The sequence below is a fragment of the Limanda limanda genome, chromosome 20 (genome assembly GCF_963576545.1).
Source record: "Limanda limanda chromosome 20, fLimLim1.1, whole genome shotgun sequence".
Taxonomy (NCBI): domain Eukaryota; kingdom Metazoa; phylum Chordata; class Actinopteri; order Pleuronectiformes; family Pleuronectidae; genus Limanda; species Limanda limanda.
Window position 1 is genome coordinate 20,081,606 of NC_083655.1, and position 17,387 is coordinate 20,098,992.

The following is a 17,387-nucleotide window of genomic DNA, read 5'->3' on the forward strand; positions in this document are numbered from 1 at the left end:
TGAAATGTCACCTGGACCTAAAACAGCTACAAAAAGTATTACTATTTGTGGCCAAGAAACATGTGATGAAAGAAACAAGTCGGACTGTAACGGTTCATGGTGAAAGGAAGAAGCCATGTTCTACCCAGATATCCAGAGGCTAATTGACACTCAGATAATAACCGATGGGCCCAGAGATTGGTGTCTTTCCATCTTTTCCTGTAATGCTTTAGTCCGAGAATCAGCACCCTTCAATCAGTGTGTTCCCACACTCTGTCCTCATCTGACCCGTCTCTCTAGCTGCTGCTCTCTCTTGTTATATCATCTCTGTGCTGGCTTTAGGCAAGTAGGGGTAGCTTTGACATTTAATGGTTCGATAATGTGGCAAAACTCAAATCCATACATTATATATACAGTTGATTGATTCTTATGTGACTCTACAGCGTCCAATGCAGCAGCAGTTCTTTACTTTTAGAGAAGTAACTCTAGCTTCTAAACCTTCTACAATGAAATGAAACACACATCACTATGGCAACACAACATGCCAGTAGACAGCAAAGATATGAAAGACATAATCTCATTGGCAGCTGCAGCCTGGTAATCATCTTTTGTCTTCGGTGACTAAAGTAGCTTTTCTCTATTTGACCATTATTTTGTATTCTAGAGAGCCTCAAGCTTCACTGAATTTTCTATAGCTGCTTTCTGACTTTCGGACTGCACTGAACTCCAGACATTCTCCTGAAATCGTATAGAGGATGTGTATGTGAGAACGCAAATGTCTGAGTCAGTTGATGTGGCCATGGTTTCTCCTGCCAGCCCCCTTGTAAAAGCTCCAGAGAAAGTCAGGGAGTCCATGGGAGGATGTAACAGGATTTTGTTTGTAGGAATCATCCCCAACAGTGACTGGTTATGACGTTTCTAACACGCAGCAGGTGCAAAACCGGGAAAAAAAGAAAAATACAAATACCCAGGATAAAAAAACGTTACATACATGTAGAGCAGACTGATGAAGAACTTGGAAAGACAATCGGATGCAAGAGCTTTTGGAAACAAGACAAGACAGCAAACAATCATCTGCTGCTTTCATCATATGTGAAAGGCAAAAGTCTATAGAAAGTCTGGACTCAATTGTGTGGACATTTTCTGGAGTTAATGTCTGAAAATTGCTTTTGCAAGTTTTTAAAATCCAAGGAAAATATTGTTGGTTGCAATTTGATGTAAATGCCAAGGTAATCTACAAACATAATCTGCACAAATCACTGCAATCAATGCAGATTGATATCAGCGGTCATTTGAATCTTTAATGAAAGAGAATTTCCCTTGTCAGATCTAATGACTGGTGAAATTATCATTTGCTGAACAGCAGACAGAAGCAGTTTCGTGTCATTCCTATTTCACATAACATCATCCCTGTTTAATTGCATGTCCTTCAGACCTCCAGGCAGTTGGTTTGAAGAAGGGGATGTTCTTCAATCCTGACCCCTACCTGAAGCTCTCCATCCAGCCTGGAAAGCACAGCATCTTCCCCTCGCTGCCACACCATGGCCAGGAGAAACGCTCTGGAGTGGTCTGCAACACTGTCAACCCACAGTGGAGCATAGAGGTATACACTCACATACACTCTTGAAAGATTTCACTGCTATATTTAGACATCTAATATATATGCTCAGGGCCAGAGTGGCTCTTGCGGGTCTTATTTTCAGCCCAGGAGTTTAATGCCTCCGACCAGCCCATTTAAATTCACAACCTATCATACTGGAGATCACAAAGAGGATCTACCCTGTGCCTCCTGACCACCCACTCCATGCATTTTGTCATCATTTTTCCAGCAAACAAATAAGTAGATGTGTTTTGAAGAGTTGGTGCAGGTTAATCTCTTTCATTATAGAAATGTTATTTAAAGGTTTTTTTCCAAACATGTCCAATATAAAGCCAGCGGAGAAGACTGCACAAAACAGTGGAGGGGGGATTTGCTACTTCTGTAGTGGAGTAAGAGGAACAATGTAATCCATGAAAATCATGCTTGCTTTGTGGAAAACAAGAACAGCCCATTGATTTTCTCATTTAGGACTTTTTCTTGGAAATCCATACGTTGTCTGGAAAGTTCATTGCTGGTCAATCCAGTTAGGGACACTGCAGAGTAATGGCATTAGCAGAGTGGTTGACTTATGCTAAACCATTTTCACCCATCTGAGTATTATGTTAGAAAGACAAAAATGTAAATATATAAAATCAAAATGCTGGACAAGAATCCCTCTGAGACCTCCTTTCACCAGTGGGCTCTCGACAGATCAATATTGAAAAAAATGACAAAGTTGTATTATGATTGAAAAAGTATATATATATATATATATATATATATTTTGTTTTTATTTATCAACACGGAAACAAGGTGGCACTGCCAATTAGACAAACAGATCTCTTAACACCTCTCTATGGATATATCATCAGCAGTGACATACACAGTCTTTAGTAATTTGATAATAAAAAGAGTAAAAAAAATATAAGTAATACTTTTGGAAGTTAAGAACTTAAAGGGCCCATATTGTGTAAAATACATTTTCTGGGCTTTTACTATCCATAATTACTTGAAGGGGGGTCAGTAGGTACCCTCAAAGTATGAAAACAGTCACCCCGCCGACTTCTTCACTCAGTCCATTCTCAAAAATATGTTATCGAAACGTCTCGTTTCGTACTTCCTCTCCGTATGATGTCATTCGGGATCGCACTCGTCTCTCAGCCCCACCCAGCCGGTAGCAGTCCAGCCTCCGAACCCACCATCCCTCCATACCGAATGCAACATGAAACAGACTTGTTGCTGTGCTAGCAGCTTGTTAGCTACCACAGGCTAACCACAACAAACAACACTGAAGAAACACTGCAAAGTGGAGCGATGCAAGGGAGAGAATGTGTCCGTGCACATTCCTCCTAAGGCTGCCTCGTGTGTCACTCAAAGCGCAGTCAACCAATTAGAGGATAGGCTCAAGAGGCGGCGAAAAAAGACTGTTAAACAGCCTGTTTTCGCTGCCTCTTTCACAGGAGTGAGGACATGGAAATACACATTGCAGCAGTTTTTCCCACTTTAAACCACTGATATATCATCTCAGGGGTACTAATACCTCAAATTAAATCCCAGAAATGTCTCAAATATGGGGCCTTTAAGAAAAACTATCCATCTGTTTTTCTCTCTTCTTTGACGATAAAATTGCCTAAGATGTGTGCTGAACTGCAACTTTATGTCCAACAGGTTGTCTTCTTTCAAGTGCTGTGTCAATAGTTGTCGGTACAGTCCTGGTTCTGTCAGTTTCAGAAGCTACAGAAAATGCTTTTATTTAAGGAACCTTGTCTGAGCCTAGCGTATATGTAACATCCTCAAAACGTAAGTTTTGAGTAGATGACCCAGATTTATACACAGACACTGACTCAAATAAATATCCTTTACCTTTGCCTGATGGACACATTTTTCTCAGGATCTGCTGCAGGAATTTCTGCTAATGTTTATTTTATATAAAGGCACAAGAAACCAACATTATGTTTCTGTGTCTGGTTGAACTGCTGATTTGTGAAGAGAACACAAACTAATGAGGGAAGGATGAGACCTTAAAAACACTGTAAATGCTTTTGGTGTGGTGTTTGGGCTGTTGCCTGTCTGACTGCAGTGTCTCACAGTGCTCTACCGCCACAATCTCTTCCCTTTATAGTGTCCCTCATGAGACTCCGTACACTGATTTACTGCAGTGACCCTCTTGGCAGCATCCACTCAGCTCAAAGCCACTTTCCCTTTCCAAACAGCTCCCATGTTGAGTGGATATCAGGCTGCCAAGCAGTAATGCACTGTATATCTCTAATGGGTCTCCATAGCCTGCTAGCTCAGTCGCTAAAGTAACCATTGCATAATGGTAAGTTTAGCACTGAGCTAGTTACTCTAGTCCCTTTCAGATTCATTCTGATTCATCTCATGTTGAAATATTATGAAGAAATAATGTAGCCCAACAAGAATTGATGCCTGGACACCTGAAAAGTTTGTTTTTGATGATGGAGTCCAATACTTTTTTGAATAATTAATGTTGGGTTATATTTATCTTCACCTGTCAGTGAGATCAATTTTGACCTTGATTAATGCCACTGCATCTAATATGATTTGATTGACTGGCGGTTAATTAGCAGAGTTTTACTCTTCGGTTGTCTTAAAGAGGTTTAGGTAAATGTGGACATGCGTGGTAATCTGTAAAACCACATTTGAAGTTACTTCCTAATGAGGTTTTTCAATAATCACAAACTTGTATCCCTCTCTCAGTATGAGCATCTGTCGAAGGAAACTGAACAATAGCAAAATAAGGAAATAAGAGTGCAACAAATTAGAAAAATAAGAATCAATTGCTGAAGATAATTATTATAAAATGTGATAAAACATGTATGAACATCAAATAATACTTTTCAAATACAAATACACAAAAACAAAACTGACTTTATGGGGGAGCGAAGTTCTGGGTGACACACCGTATGGAGAGTGTATAAAAGTAATTTTGCCATATAAGTCCCGTTCAGCTAGATAGATAGAAATATGCATAGTGTGCTACAATATTTGAATATTATATGTATGTATGTGTAATATAATATTGTGGATGGAATTTTTAAACGTTAGTCTAAACACAGAAGGCACATTTCATAAACAAGGCCATGTTGAAACTGTATAGTCGTCTTAAAATAGGGAACATTGCAATGAAAATGATCTGACCTTCCGGTGACACTCTTTAGTTTTTGGTCACATTGAAGCTGATTGGTTTCTCCTTCTTCTCCTTTTCATACATATATTGTAAATGTGACATAAGTGTCAAGCCACTGTGCAGCCCAGTGAAAACGACCTTTATTACCGTGTGGGGATCAATGCTGTCGCATGTGGAGAGAGACATGCAAACCTTTGCTGTCCCTCATTATGTGCCACGCTGCAGGTCATAAACTGCTGAGTGGATAGTGTGGTGGGCGGGAGTGACGTCCACCTTTTTGCATGTGAGGGAAACAGTATGTTTTATAACAAGAGACCCAGGCTACATCCATACAATCCAATCTCTATCCTCACAAGCATTATGTCTATATTCACACTATACTATCACGTGACCACTCACGCACATACCGGTGTAAAGCGGAAGGGATGCACGTGCTGGTGTACACAGGAATCATTTGGTTTTTTAGTTGCTAAATTGTTGCAGCCTGCTCAAATAATTTAAGCTTGTCTGCTAGCCATGTAAACAGTTTTGCATAGTAAAATGGATAATTCATTATTTTACAATAGTTGTTATCAAAGACAACAGGGTCAGGAATGCTTTTCATTGATTATCCAATTGCAATGGCCAAAAAGACCCAATCAGAAAGCTGTTGTGACAACAACACATCACAACTTTACACAACAAAACAAAACACACACTCTTTCCTCAGCCTCTCCTCTCTTCTTTCCCTCTGTTTGTCCCACATCCCCCACTCAGGAACACACACTTTTGTTGTCTGCTCCCTTCTGGCTCATCTTGTAAATTATTCACTCTCTTTCTACCTTCTCAGTCCCACACTGTCATTTAATTTCATTCCATGCAAACACCTGCATTCTTTCCATTTCCTTGCTGTGCTGTTTTTTATTTCGCTCCTCTTTCCTGCACCGATTTTGTTTCCATTTGTGTTTCCTTTTATTTTCATCTGTCTTCCAGCACTAATAGTAGAAAAAGCAGAAGAGACACACGCTGATAATTGACCACATCAGAAAACCAAACACAGTCAAAATGCTACAGAAACACGCGCATGCACTTTAAAACTTGATGGATAAAGCAATTTGAAGTTTGAATAAAAGCCGTTAGCCTCATGCTGTATGTTGTAGCTCTGCTGAGATATAGTCCAAAAGAAAACTAAACTAGGACAAGAAAAAAGTCAGCTGCTGAAAGAGAAGCAGAAAAAGCAGAGAATCCTGAGAGAATCACTTAAAATGCATGAAAACAATTTGCTAACAAAATGTTATTCATGTCATTTTAGGAATGCGGAAAACAATGCATTATATTAACAGTGCATTAGCAGATAACTCCCTATGCTCACATGATAAGTCATAAGAACGCAGCAGATACAACTGGTGAGCGAAAAGCTGGCGTTTTCTGAATAATTCATTTGGCTACATACACAGTTGAGGTCGCCATGACCACTTCTGCAGTCAATCCAACACACATCAATGTCTCTGCACTGCAGCCACTTAGGAACCCAACATCTCCTCATGCACATGCACATGAAATCAGTCTTTCCTATTTCTTCAATAAATAATCTCTCTCTCTATTCACTTTTAAACAAGTAAGGGGCCACGTTACGTCATCTTCATTTGGAATAACACCCATTTTTACTCACATTAATCAGTAACACACCTTAACCCTTTACTTAGTTTAACCCTTTGTTACTGTAATACATTGGATTGGGATCCTTGTTTCTGTAAAACAAAACCTTCTTTGAATGTGAACTATGGCTGAAATTGGGATATGTGAATACAATTTGATTGATTGATTGAAATACTGAAATTTATTTTTACAACAAAAGTATTGTATGACGTTCAGCCCAGCATGACAGAATAGTCAAATAAAGCAGAATCATACCAGAGATACAGTATAGGACAGGTTTCAACTCACAAAAGTGCTTTTGTGAGTTGCTAGCATTTTGAGGTCTTAATAGAAACCTGAGCAAAAAACATGTACCGTAGTTTGACATCAGGGCCAGATTGTAACGTCTGTTGCTTCAGCTCCTGTACAACACCAGAGCCCTTCTGGTGCTGTGAAAGCAGAATGCTGTTACACACAGGTCCCTTGAAGCCTCGTCCTCAGATGAAAAATAGCTTTTTATGAAGGCTCCTGCAGGAGCAGCGTGCTCAGAATATAGAAAGGCATTGACATTGGGTTTGTATAACATTTCAAAGGACTGTAAAGAGAAACATTAGAAATGCCTTAAAAAATATAAAATAATACACTATGTCACTTCTGTTGCGTATTGATACTTATTCTGACTTGTGTCCCCCCTCTGGACATTCTCCAGAGTGAGCCATTTACACATAAAAAACGCTGCAGGAGATTCTCAGCTCGGGCGCATTCACAACAACACAGAAAGCTATACAAACAAAATTTAAGTGAATAAAAAATCTCTTCTCTTCAGGATGTAACATATTACTTCTGTTGTGGAGATTATGCGTTTTTGTTTACAGCACCAACATCAACATCGGTTCCGCCAAAAGCTTTCTTGTCATCTTCATGGGTGTTCTCTATGTGTGTTGAAATGCTTTTTCATCCTGGGATATTGTACTTAAATTTGTTTGCGTGTTTCATGTGTTACAATCATCATCAACACTCCCACTCACTTCCTTTCGGTGAATCCTTCTGAGGATCTCCGGCTGTGTTCTCACATCGGCTCCTACAGACAAATATTTACATGTAAAACTCCCGAGGAAGTCAAGAGGCTCTCACTGTGACTTTGCATATATCATGAAAAAAATAAGCAAATGAAAAATCTAATAATATGATGAATGATAGGTAGGTGCATATGAAGTGTGTATTTGAATGTTTTACAACAATATGACCCAAGTAGACATTTTCTCACAAAATAAACTTGTCCGCAGTGAAGACATGGATACTGAAGTTGATTTGACCTTACAGTCAGTGTATTAAAGCAATCTGCCTAAAAAGCGATATTCTGCAGATCAAAGCTTGTTCTTTTTCTTTTGTTGTGAACCATTTCCGAGAAAGCACATAGTTGATATGAAAGTCATTTTCAATAGTCCTACAATGACCTTGTAGTGCAAAGACGAATATCATATTATCAAATTAAGCAATGCTCTAATCCTTAAGTCTCCCTGTGTCTGAGTGTGTGTTGTCTGTGTGTCTGTTTCCCCAGAGGTTTACCTTTGTGTCTCTGCCTACTGACGTCCTGGAGATCGAGGTGAAGGACAAGTTCGCCAAGAGTCGACCGATCATCAAGCGTTTCCTGGGGAAGCTCTCTGTCCCTGTCCAGAGGCTCCTGGAAAAACATGCCATTGGGTAAAACACACACCCACTACACACGTGTGGACTCCCTCTCAGCAGTCCACATATTATTCTTCTGCTTAATGAGTCCAGTCATCTGACTTTTTCCCTACATCCACCGGCTGAGGCATTTGACAGGCTGTCGTCCCTTTAAATCTCATTTGACCATCTGATAGCTGCAGATTTATTTGCTCTCAAGTCTTAACTGCATTTTATTGCTGGTCAGAATCAATATTATCACAGCAACATCTGCATCTTCAATTCTCTATCTTTTTCCTGTCTCTCCCCCCGATTCACCCTTCCTCCCTTTCACTGTCTCTGTCTTTCGTTTGCAGGGATCGGGTCGTGAGTTACTCTCTGGGCCGCAGGTTACCGACAGATCATGTGTGTGGCCAACTGCAGTTCCGCTTTGAGCTGAGCTCCTCCATCCACCAAGGTACATAAGGCATCATGACATCCAGAAGCATGAGCAGACATTGTCATGTTTATCTCAAGTCATATCCTGTGTTTAAGTGGTTAAACTTTGAAGCCAACAACGACTGCACATGGAAGTATTGTTTTTTCTCATACTGCATGTTGTCATCTTCTGAAGTATCTGATGGCTGGTAATATAATCTCTTAGTTGACCATATCGGTGTGAGCATGCTGTGTAAACAGGATAAGATGTCAGGTTTATAATTTTTTGTCTGTCAGCTGTCGCCTGCAGGAGACTGTATCAGCTGCCTCTAGAAAAATAACTTTCAACCTCCATTATGTAAATGTCGTGTTCAGATCTTACTTTAAACTTAAGAGCTTCACATATTTCCAAAATAAGTTTGGACGGGAAAGAAGAGTCTGTTATGTTGAACAGTTGGACGCAAACACAAAACAGACAGAACTTGACTATAGTGAATGTCGGAGCACCATGAAAAGTGTGTTTGGATCTTTCCTCAGATGAGGACTCCCTGGTCATCGAGCCAGCCTGTCCTGAGGAGGAGAATGCAGAAGATGCCAACCATGCTGCTGATCCACTTGATGATGACACACTGAGCGTAGGACCAGACATGCCTGACCTGCCCTTAGATGCCTCTCCTAACTCTGAGACGTCTGCACCCCCAGCCTCCGCAGCTGAGGAGTCAATGCCAGAGGAGGTGCGACCTGGTGCTGAGATGGAGATTGAGGCGTCACCGGAGTTGGAGCATGGATCCACGGAGGAGGAGAGCACAGAGAGGCAGGAGCCCCCGTCTACTGAGCCGCAGGTGGAACAGGAGGAGGGGGCCTCAGCTCCGCAGCAGGAGGAGAGCAGTGGAGTAGGGGAAAACGAGGGAGGAAAGGAAGACAGGCAGTCGGAGGAAGAAGAGGAGGAGCAGATGGAAGTGTCAGCACCACAGGTGGAGGAGGGAACAGAGGAAGATATGGAGGTTGGGCAGGAAACTCAGCCAAAGCCAGACTGTGACAATCCTGTAGCACTAACAACAAATGATGGGGGCACTACTGTGGAGGATCCCACTGAGGAAACCCAGGACGCTCCTGGAGAGCCAGCGGGCAGTGCCCAACAGGAGGTGACAGAGGGTGGAGAGAGAGGCTGCATCCCCTGTGCTTGCAAGTCCCTGTTCTCAAACAGCAACTCCCATGCTCCCTCGCGCCGTAAAACCCGCCCCTGCTCCCTCCCTGTGTCAGAGCTGGAGACAGTTATCGCCTCGGCCTGTGGTGAGCCGGAGACGCCGCGATCCCACTACATCCGGATTCACCACCTCCTTCACAGCCTCCCATCGGCCCAACAGAGAGCTCCTAGCCAGGAGGAAGATGAGGCCGAAGAGGGAGAGATCACAATCACCTCTCAAGATACATCCTCCACATCACCTACGCTCAAAACATCCAAAGACAGAGAGGAGGAGGTGCAGGAGGATGAGGAAGAGGAGGATACAGCCCAGTCGCCTTCTCAGGTACAGTCTGACATTCAGAATTTGTCAAACCTCATCACAACCCTTCATTGACCCCACACACCACAAATCCCTACAGGCTAGAGTGGCCTAAAACTGACACAATTATTGAGGTCATATTTTTGGAACAGAATCAAATACACAAAATCTTCACTTATTCATGACCCAGTTCTAAAGATCTGTGTAAAATAGGTATCTACCTACTAATTCCACAAGTCTCTCTGTTTGTGGAATACATATCTCACAAACTGTTCATGTAATCGACTTATTACTTTTAGTTTTTTGATCACGGCTTTTTTTCTGAGCGCCTTCTGTTTATTCCGCTCTTTGTGCCTCCAGATTTAGATTTTTTGTTTTCTTTCGAAGGATAACTCGGGCCTGACAAATATTTAGGGAAAACTCTTGCCAAGTTTCAAAATCCATAATTATCTTGGAAAGTTTTATTATAGAGCATGTGCTTCAGACCAGCACACTCTGTCACACTGGGGGTGCTTACCACAAAATCTTACTAAAGTAAACTAATTAAAATCCAAATGTCCTCTTAGAACCTGTGTATGATGTTACAGTCCATAGTGAAGGTTAAACTTGTTAAACCAAGATATATTTGGAATTTGTAATAATTCAATGTCCACGTCTGTATTTATCTGCAGGTCCTGGAGTGTCCAGGTCCCTGCTGCCGGCGGTCTCTCCCCCGCAGCCTCTCAATCGAACGCCTCTCTGAGCTTAACCAGCTCCTGGAGGGTGAAGGAGGACACCCAGCCATCAGGAGGATCTCTCCCTCCTGTTTAGAGAACGAGGAGGGGGACTCCAGTACCGGAGGAGGAGGAAGAAGAGTCGGCGGGAGCACCAACAGACCTCCGAACGAAAACGAGTGCGAGTTCTGCGACAGGTCCTGCTACAGCACGTCCTGCTACAGCACTTCCTGTTACAGTACGTCCTGCTACAGCAACTCAGGCTATGAGGGGAGGAGCCGCTTCTGCAGCCACACCCGCCTGTCATCAGTGGACAGCAACCGGCTCTCCGGCAGCACTGTGTTCTCCTCGCAGGATGAAGAAGAAGATGAGGAGAGCGCCTTCGAGTCGGTACCTGATACGGCCAATGCACCCGAGGGCCAGGAGGCCGGGGGGGCGGGAGGCGAGAGGAGGACGGGGAGGTGTAAGGAGGCCAGAAGGGGAGAGCAGGTGGAACCAGCTGTGGCCGGGCCCAGCGACAGAAACAGCAATGGTGAGATAAAACGTGATCTTCTTATTGGTTGTCTGCTGGAGTCTGGGCTTAGTTGTGCGTTTGTTGTGAATTATTTTGGTGTAACTTGTGATGTTTAAAATGATTAAATAGTATAAGTTTATATTGTTTAGTTAAATGCATGCTGAAGCAGCTGTTTACATTACACACAGAAAAAAAGTAAGATAATTTTATATGTTAATTTATTTTAGTGCTTATACAAATGTGCTGGCTGCAATGCTTTTATTTTGAAGCACGTGAAGTAGTAATGTGCTGTGACAGTGACAGTAGTGTAACTACACTGTGAACAGAAGACGTTAGAGGAACTACTCCTCCTTTTTTCTTCTTTGTAATACTGCAGCTTATTTGAATGTAAAGTAAATGTTCCGTTTGGACGACACCCTCATTAATGATATCTTGTACTGCCATGCATTTACCTAAAATCAGAAGCATTATGATAAATGTAGTGGAAGTGAAAATAATAGATGTAAAGAAATTCAGAGGTCAGGCAAACAACACACATAGCCTTGATGCAGGAGTGGGGGCTCATTGTTGGAACACATGGCTATGTTGTCGCATAAGATGCTTGAAGCTTTAACTCGCTGGCAAAGTTTCATGTTGGACGAATAAGCTGCCAGGTCACTTTATTTGTCAAGGTCCAAACAACCCTGCAGTTGCTGTTTACATCCCAGTCAGGCAATGATAACTTTGTATGTCTCTATGCTGGTGACAGCCAAAGGCCAGAGGCATCATGTTTTTGTTTTATCCATCCGTACATCTGTCTGTTGGTCCCATTTTCATGATCGTGACATCTCAGGAACACCTTGGGGAATATTTGTTTGAATGGTACAAACATTAATTTGGACTGAAGGATGGTTTTGGTGGTCAAAGGTTAAGGTCAAGGTCATGATGACCTCACAAACTATGTATATGTTGTTCTCGAATGTGATATCTTAAGATCAGCTTAAGGGAATGTCCTCAAATTGGGTATACATTCACTTGGTCAGAAGGTGATCAGTTATCACTAGGATTCAAAGATGAATTGATTATATTCCACTGCTCAAAAGTAAAGGTAACCGTGACCTTATTTGAATCTTGTAAAAAGAAGAACCTGCATTGGTTGGCAGAGGCATGCAACCACAGTTTATTTCTAGTTTAAAATACAATAATGACATTTCATAATGACATCATCATGAGGTCATGTATGCCAAATCATGGGAAATGATTGGTTACTCTAAATACACTGTGTTGCACCTCTTATCTTATGGGTTGCTTGAGAGTGACATCATTCCTACAAAATGATCAAATATTGGAGATCCCTGGAAAAGTATGTCATTTTGTGACTACTTCATGACATCACTTATCACATGATCGATATGGTTGTCTATTATTTGAGTAGATATCTTGGAAAATGTTGTTTTGGACCATATATGTTTCTGTTGCCCTTGGACCGATCAGCTTCCTTTCCTGTTGGCCTGTTTTGTGATACGTTTGCAGCCTTTACCACCTTTTGAACACAGTCACCAAACATTGATTGAAAAACAGATAGTTAAAAGCCATAAGAAACTGTTAATATATGAAAGACTTCCTTTAAACAAGAAATTGAGAGAAGCAGAATGCTGAGTGTGACATGACTGTTCAGGGTTTCCCCCAGTGCTGTATAGGCCTGGCGGGCCGCCAGGCTTTACTCCCCCCCCCCGCCAGGCTAAGCGTCGCATGTTTTTTTTATTTAAAAAAAAAAATCCGTCACTCGCGCACATCAACAACACTTCACTTCCTCATTGAGCCCCGATCCCCAAGCCACCATCCTATTGGTCCAAACAGTCACATGTCCCACCTAGACGCCTTCACTAACCCTCGGTCATCAGAACGCTCCTTCAACACAGTGTTTTACTGAACATATGTCACCTTCACTGACCCTCAGACATCAGAACGCTCCTTCAACACAGTGTTTTACTGAACATAAGTCAAAACCGAACATAAACATAAACCTAGTCCGTTACACGATTAGGCTGCAGCTATTTGGTTTTATTTATTTAAAAATAGGGTACTTCTTATTTCATACATTTTCCACAAATATGAGGAGGACTCAAATAGCCCTACAAAGTTCTGTGTTTAATTTATTTCAAAGTAGGCCGACACTTGCCTGTGTATTTTGTTTGTTTGTTATTTTGTTGCTTGTCTGTTTGAGTAGCTGGCTGAAAGCAAAGAAGTAGTACGCTTATCTTTTATTGGTAACCAAACTGTTACAGTTCATTGTTTCTGAAATAAGAGGCCTGACTGCTATGTTCACAGCAAACTTGAATTTTTTTTAATATTAAGTAGGGCTGCCACTAACGACTATTTTTCTATCGATTAATCTGACGACTATTTTATCGATTAGTCGATAATCTAAACGATTAATTTTCCTCCAAAAAAATCAAATTGACCATTTCAATTCAGTTAATTTTATTTTGATAACAACAAACTGTATGTCACCATGTAATGCAGCACAAAACAAAATGTGAACAAAGGCTCAAATATTAAAGTGCAAAACTGTAGGTTTAAACTAGCAACTCCAACGTGATAAAAAGAAATAAAAAAGAGGGCTTATAAGTTAAGTCAGCAGTGCAACTCAAAAAGATATATAAGTATCTATTTAACCCCTTATCAAAATAAAAAAGTTAGGTGTGCATATTAAACAAAGTGCAACATGTTTAGAGTATAAGAAACAATGGTGTCCAGCTCAAAATCCGACTCAACACACAAACGTTTTTCATTTCTCTTTACCCTCCCGCTTCCATCAGGACACACCAGTACATACTGCACCTCAAAATTATTATTTATTTTTCTATTTTGAAAATATAATCCAATGCTTACTCTAAGAATCTCTACATATTTTCAAAAATATTTGCACTTCAGTGAAAAATCAATCCTGGTCCAGTTACTGATATTATTCTCATTTTCATAAATCAATCTGTTCCAGTTTTCTTCAGCTTTGTTCTTTTAGAGCTTGATTACATCTTATTGTTTATCTAGACCTTAGACCACTTGAAATGATGCATTCACATACACACATACAAGTACTGCAATATATGCTTAGTGTAGCTGTTAAGCTGAGTTTATGTCGTGCTGACCCGATTTTCTTTTTCAAGCTGTAATTTCTAATGATTTTTGGTGTAGGAGTTAGGAAGTGGGTCTTCTGCCTCCTCTAACATGATGTAAACATGGTGTGATGGAGGAACAACAAGCAGCGGAACAAACAGGGAGGTGTATGTGAGTGACGCTGGGATAAGTGCTGAGTTGTAGCTTTTTAGAGATATGTGCAGAGTATGTATCAGGAAAGCCATTAAAAAACTTAGAAACGGCAAGGCTGCAGGACCAGATAGCATCCCGGCTGAGGCACTGAAGACGGACGCAGAGACCATGGCAGAGATGCTCCAGCCTCTCTTCAAGAAAATGTGGGAAGAGGAAAACATCCCATGCGAATGGAAGGAGGGCTATCTTGTGAAGATGCCAAAGAAAGGGGACCTGAGCAACTGTGGAAATTATAGGGGGATCATGCTACTCTCCATCCCAGGAAAGGTCTTCTACAGGATCTTACTGGACAGGATGAAGGATGTGATTGACCCCCAGCTTAGAGACCAGCAGGCTGGCTTCCGCAAAGACAGATCGTGTACAGACCAGATTGCTACACTGCGCATCATCCTGGAACAGTCACTCGAGTGGAATTCACCGCTATTCATCAACTTCATCGACTACGAGAAGGCCTTCGACAGTGTGGACAGGGAGACCCTCTGGAAGCTTCTCAGGCACTACGGAGTACCAGAGAAATTAACTAACATCATCAGAAACACCTATGAGGGAATGACCTGCAGAGTGATCCACGAGGGACAACCTACCGATGCCTTCAGTGTACAAACTGGAGTGAGACAGGGGTGCCTACTATCGCCATTCCTGTTCCTGCTGGCAATGGATTGGGTAATGAAGCATTCCACAGCAGGAATAAAAAACGGCATACAGTGGACAATGTGGGCGCAGCTCGATGACCTGGACTTTGCAGATGACTTGGCCCTTCTCTCTCATACCCAGCAGCAGATGCAGGAAAAGACCAGCACCATCGCAACCAACTCTGCTCGCCTCGGTCTCAACATCCACAGAGGGAAGAGCAAAGTCATGAGAGTCAACTCTGCCAACACTGCACCCATCATGCTGGAAGGCAAAGCTCTGGAGGAGATTGAGGAGTTCACCTACCTTGGCAGCATTGTCAACAAGCAGGGTGGAACAGATGCAGATGTGAGAGTCAGGATTGGCAAGGCCAGAGTTGCGTACCTCCAACTAAAAAACATCTGGAGCGCAAAAGACCTGGCCATCACAACAAAGATCAAGATCTTTAACAGCAATGTGAAGTCAGTCCTACTCTACGGTGCTGAGACATGGAGGACTACGGTGAATACAACAAATAAAATCCAGTCATTCATCAATACCTGTCTGCGACGAATCCTCCAGATCCATTGGCCTAACACCATCAGCAACAAAGAACTGTGGGAACGTACCAGCCAAAAGCCAGCGGACGAAGAGATCCTCCAACGACGTTGGAGATGGATAGGCCATACTCTCCGTAAACCAGCCACAAACACCACAAGACAGTCCCTCAAGTTGAATCCCCAAGGGAAAAGAAAGAGAGGTCAGCCGCGAAACACCTGGCGTAGAGACCTGGAGGCAGACGCCAAGAAAATGGGCTACACCTGGGGACAGCTTGAGATGTTGGCCCAGGACCGGGATGCATGGAGAACTCTTGTTTGCGGCCTAAGCCCCAGAAGGGGTAGTAGGCGATGATGATGATGATGCAGAGTATGTATTGCTGTGTTGGTTGTTATATTTGGATGAAGCAGTTGGAGCTTGTGTTGGACCTGTGGGTGTGTACAGGACAGCAACTCTGCTAGAAAACAAGAGGGATATAAAGCTGAAGTCAGTAAATCTGAAAAACTGAAACATTTCATTCTACTAAATTAACTTCTACTCAGTCATCCTCTGGTATAAATTATGCTTGTATTCTTGTTGCCTTAATTTATACAAGATCCACCTCATACATGTTCTGACTCATTTTGTTGCCGTTAATGACATAAAAGGTGTTCAGTTTTGGGGGGGGGGGGTGCTGGTATGGACCCCAAAGTGGAGACTGACAGAGGTAGGTAGAAAAATAAAGAGTTTATTACTCAACAAAAAGCAAAAAAGGAGGAGGCAGAGAGCTGGCTGGCTGGCAGAGTCCCAGCACAAGGGTTGAGCACATGGAAGAAACTCTGCACTGAAGACACATAGGTGAGCAGCATGGCACACAGGACTACCTGAGCAAACGGAGAAAAACACAGGTAAGACACTTAAAAAAACACTGACTGTTCACTAAGGAAATAGAAAGCAGGGCACTACCGAACAAGATGGAATTATCTGGCAGAGCAGTGGAGTGAAGAGCAGGCTTTTATAGGCAGGTGGATGAAGGGAAGCAGGTGTGCCTTGTCTGCTGCAGGGGAAGCCAGTCACGCCCCCTGCCACACACACATGCCCTGCAGGAGAAAGAACAGAAAGAACATACAAAATCATACAATGAAACGAAAAGCAACACAGAATCATCACAAAAGGAGCATGATTTGTGTTCACCTTAGTTCCTTTGGGGACATTGTTGAATCTTTAGATTAAACATTGTGTTTTGGGGAGAAGGACCAAAGTCCTTGTACTTAATGAAACATTTGGTAAAAATCAACTTTTTTACAATTTTAGAATATATATATAAGATTGTACTATATTGCAAATATTGTTGATTTCAAAGGTTCAACTACAGGGTAGAAGATTTGTCCAAGAAACTAAACTAAACTAGACTAAACTAAACTGAGCCTGTTGACAAATTAACAAGAGTCAGCTACATGAAGCTGTTTAACTCCAGACCACGAGGCAGCAGTAAGTAGAAGACATGATAACTAGGATGACACAATATAAACCGGAAATGTTTATGATTTAGGTGAGGAAAAGATTTACAACAATTTCATTTGCATCCCTCGGAAGATGTGGTCTACCTTGGGCCACGAAGACTGCCTGTGAAATGTGAAATGAGACAGTTTGGTCTAAAGCGGATTTCCCTTATTGCTGTTGTCAAGCCACATAGCCAAAGTATGTCATGACAGGAAAGTTTTAATGGCCTTTGGTGTTTGAACGTGTACTCTTAGCTTTTCGGTTGAGTTAAAGCGTGATATTCGGT

At 41.9% G+C, this 17,387-nt stretch overlaps 1 protein-coding gene across 1 annotated transcript in view; it reads left to right on the forward strand.

Annotated features, from left to right (window-relative positions):
• Positions 1 to 17,387, forward strand: part of LOC133026912 (E3 ubiquitin-protein ligase HECW1) — a 63,272-nt gene that overhangs the window by 23,240 nt on the left and 22,645 nt on the right. The window contains exons 6-10 of the mRNA XM_061093899.1: positions 1,413 to 1,582; positions 7,885 to 8,027; positions 8,348 to 8,448; positions 8,946 to 9,937; positions 10,585 to 11,158. Of these exons, the coding sequence (XP_060949882.1) occupies positions 1,413 to 1,582; positions 7,885 to 8,027; positions 8,348 to 8,448; positions 8,946 to 9,937; positions 10,585 to 11,158 (1,980 nt within the window). The remainder of the gene's footprint in view (positions 1 to 1,412; positions 1,583 to 7,884; positions 8,028 to 8,347; positions 8,449 to 8,945; positions 9,938 to 10,584; positions 11,159 to 17,387) is intronic.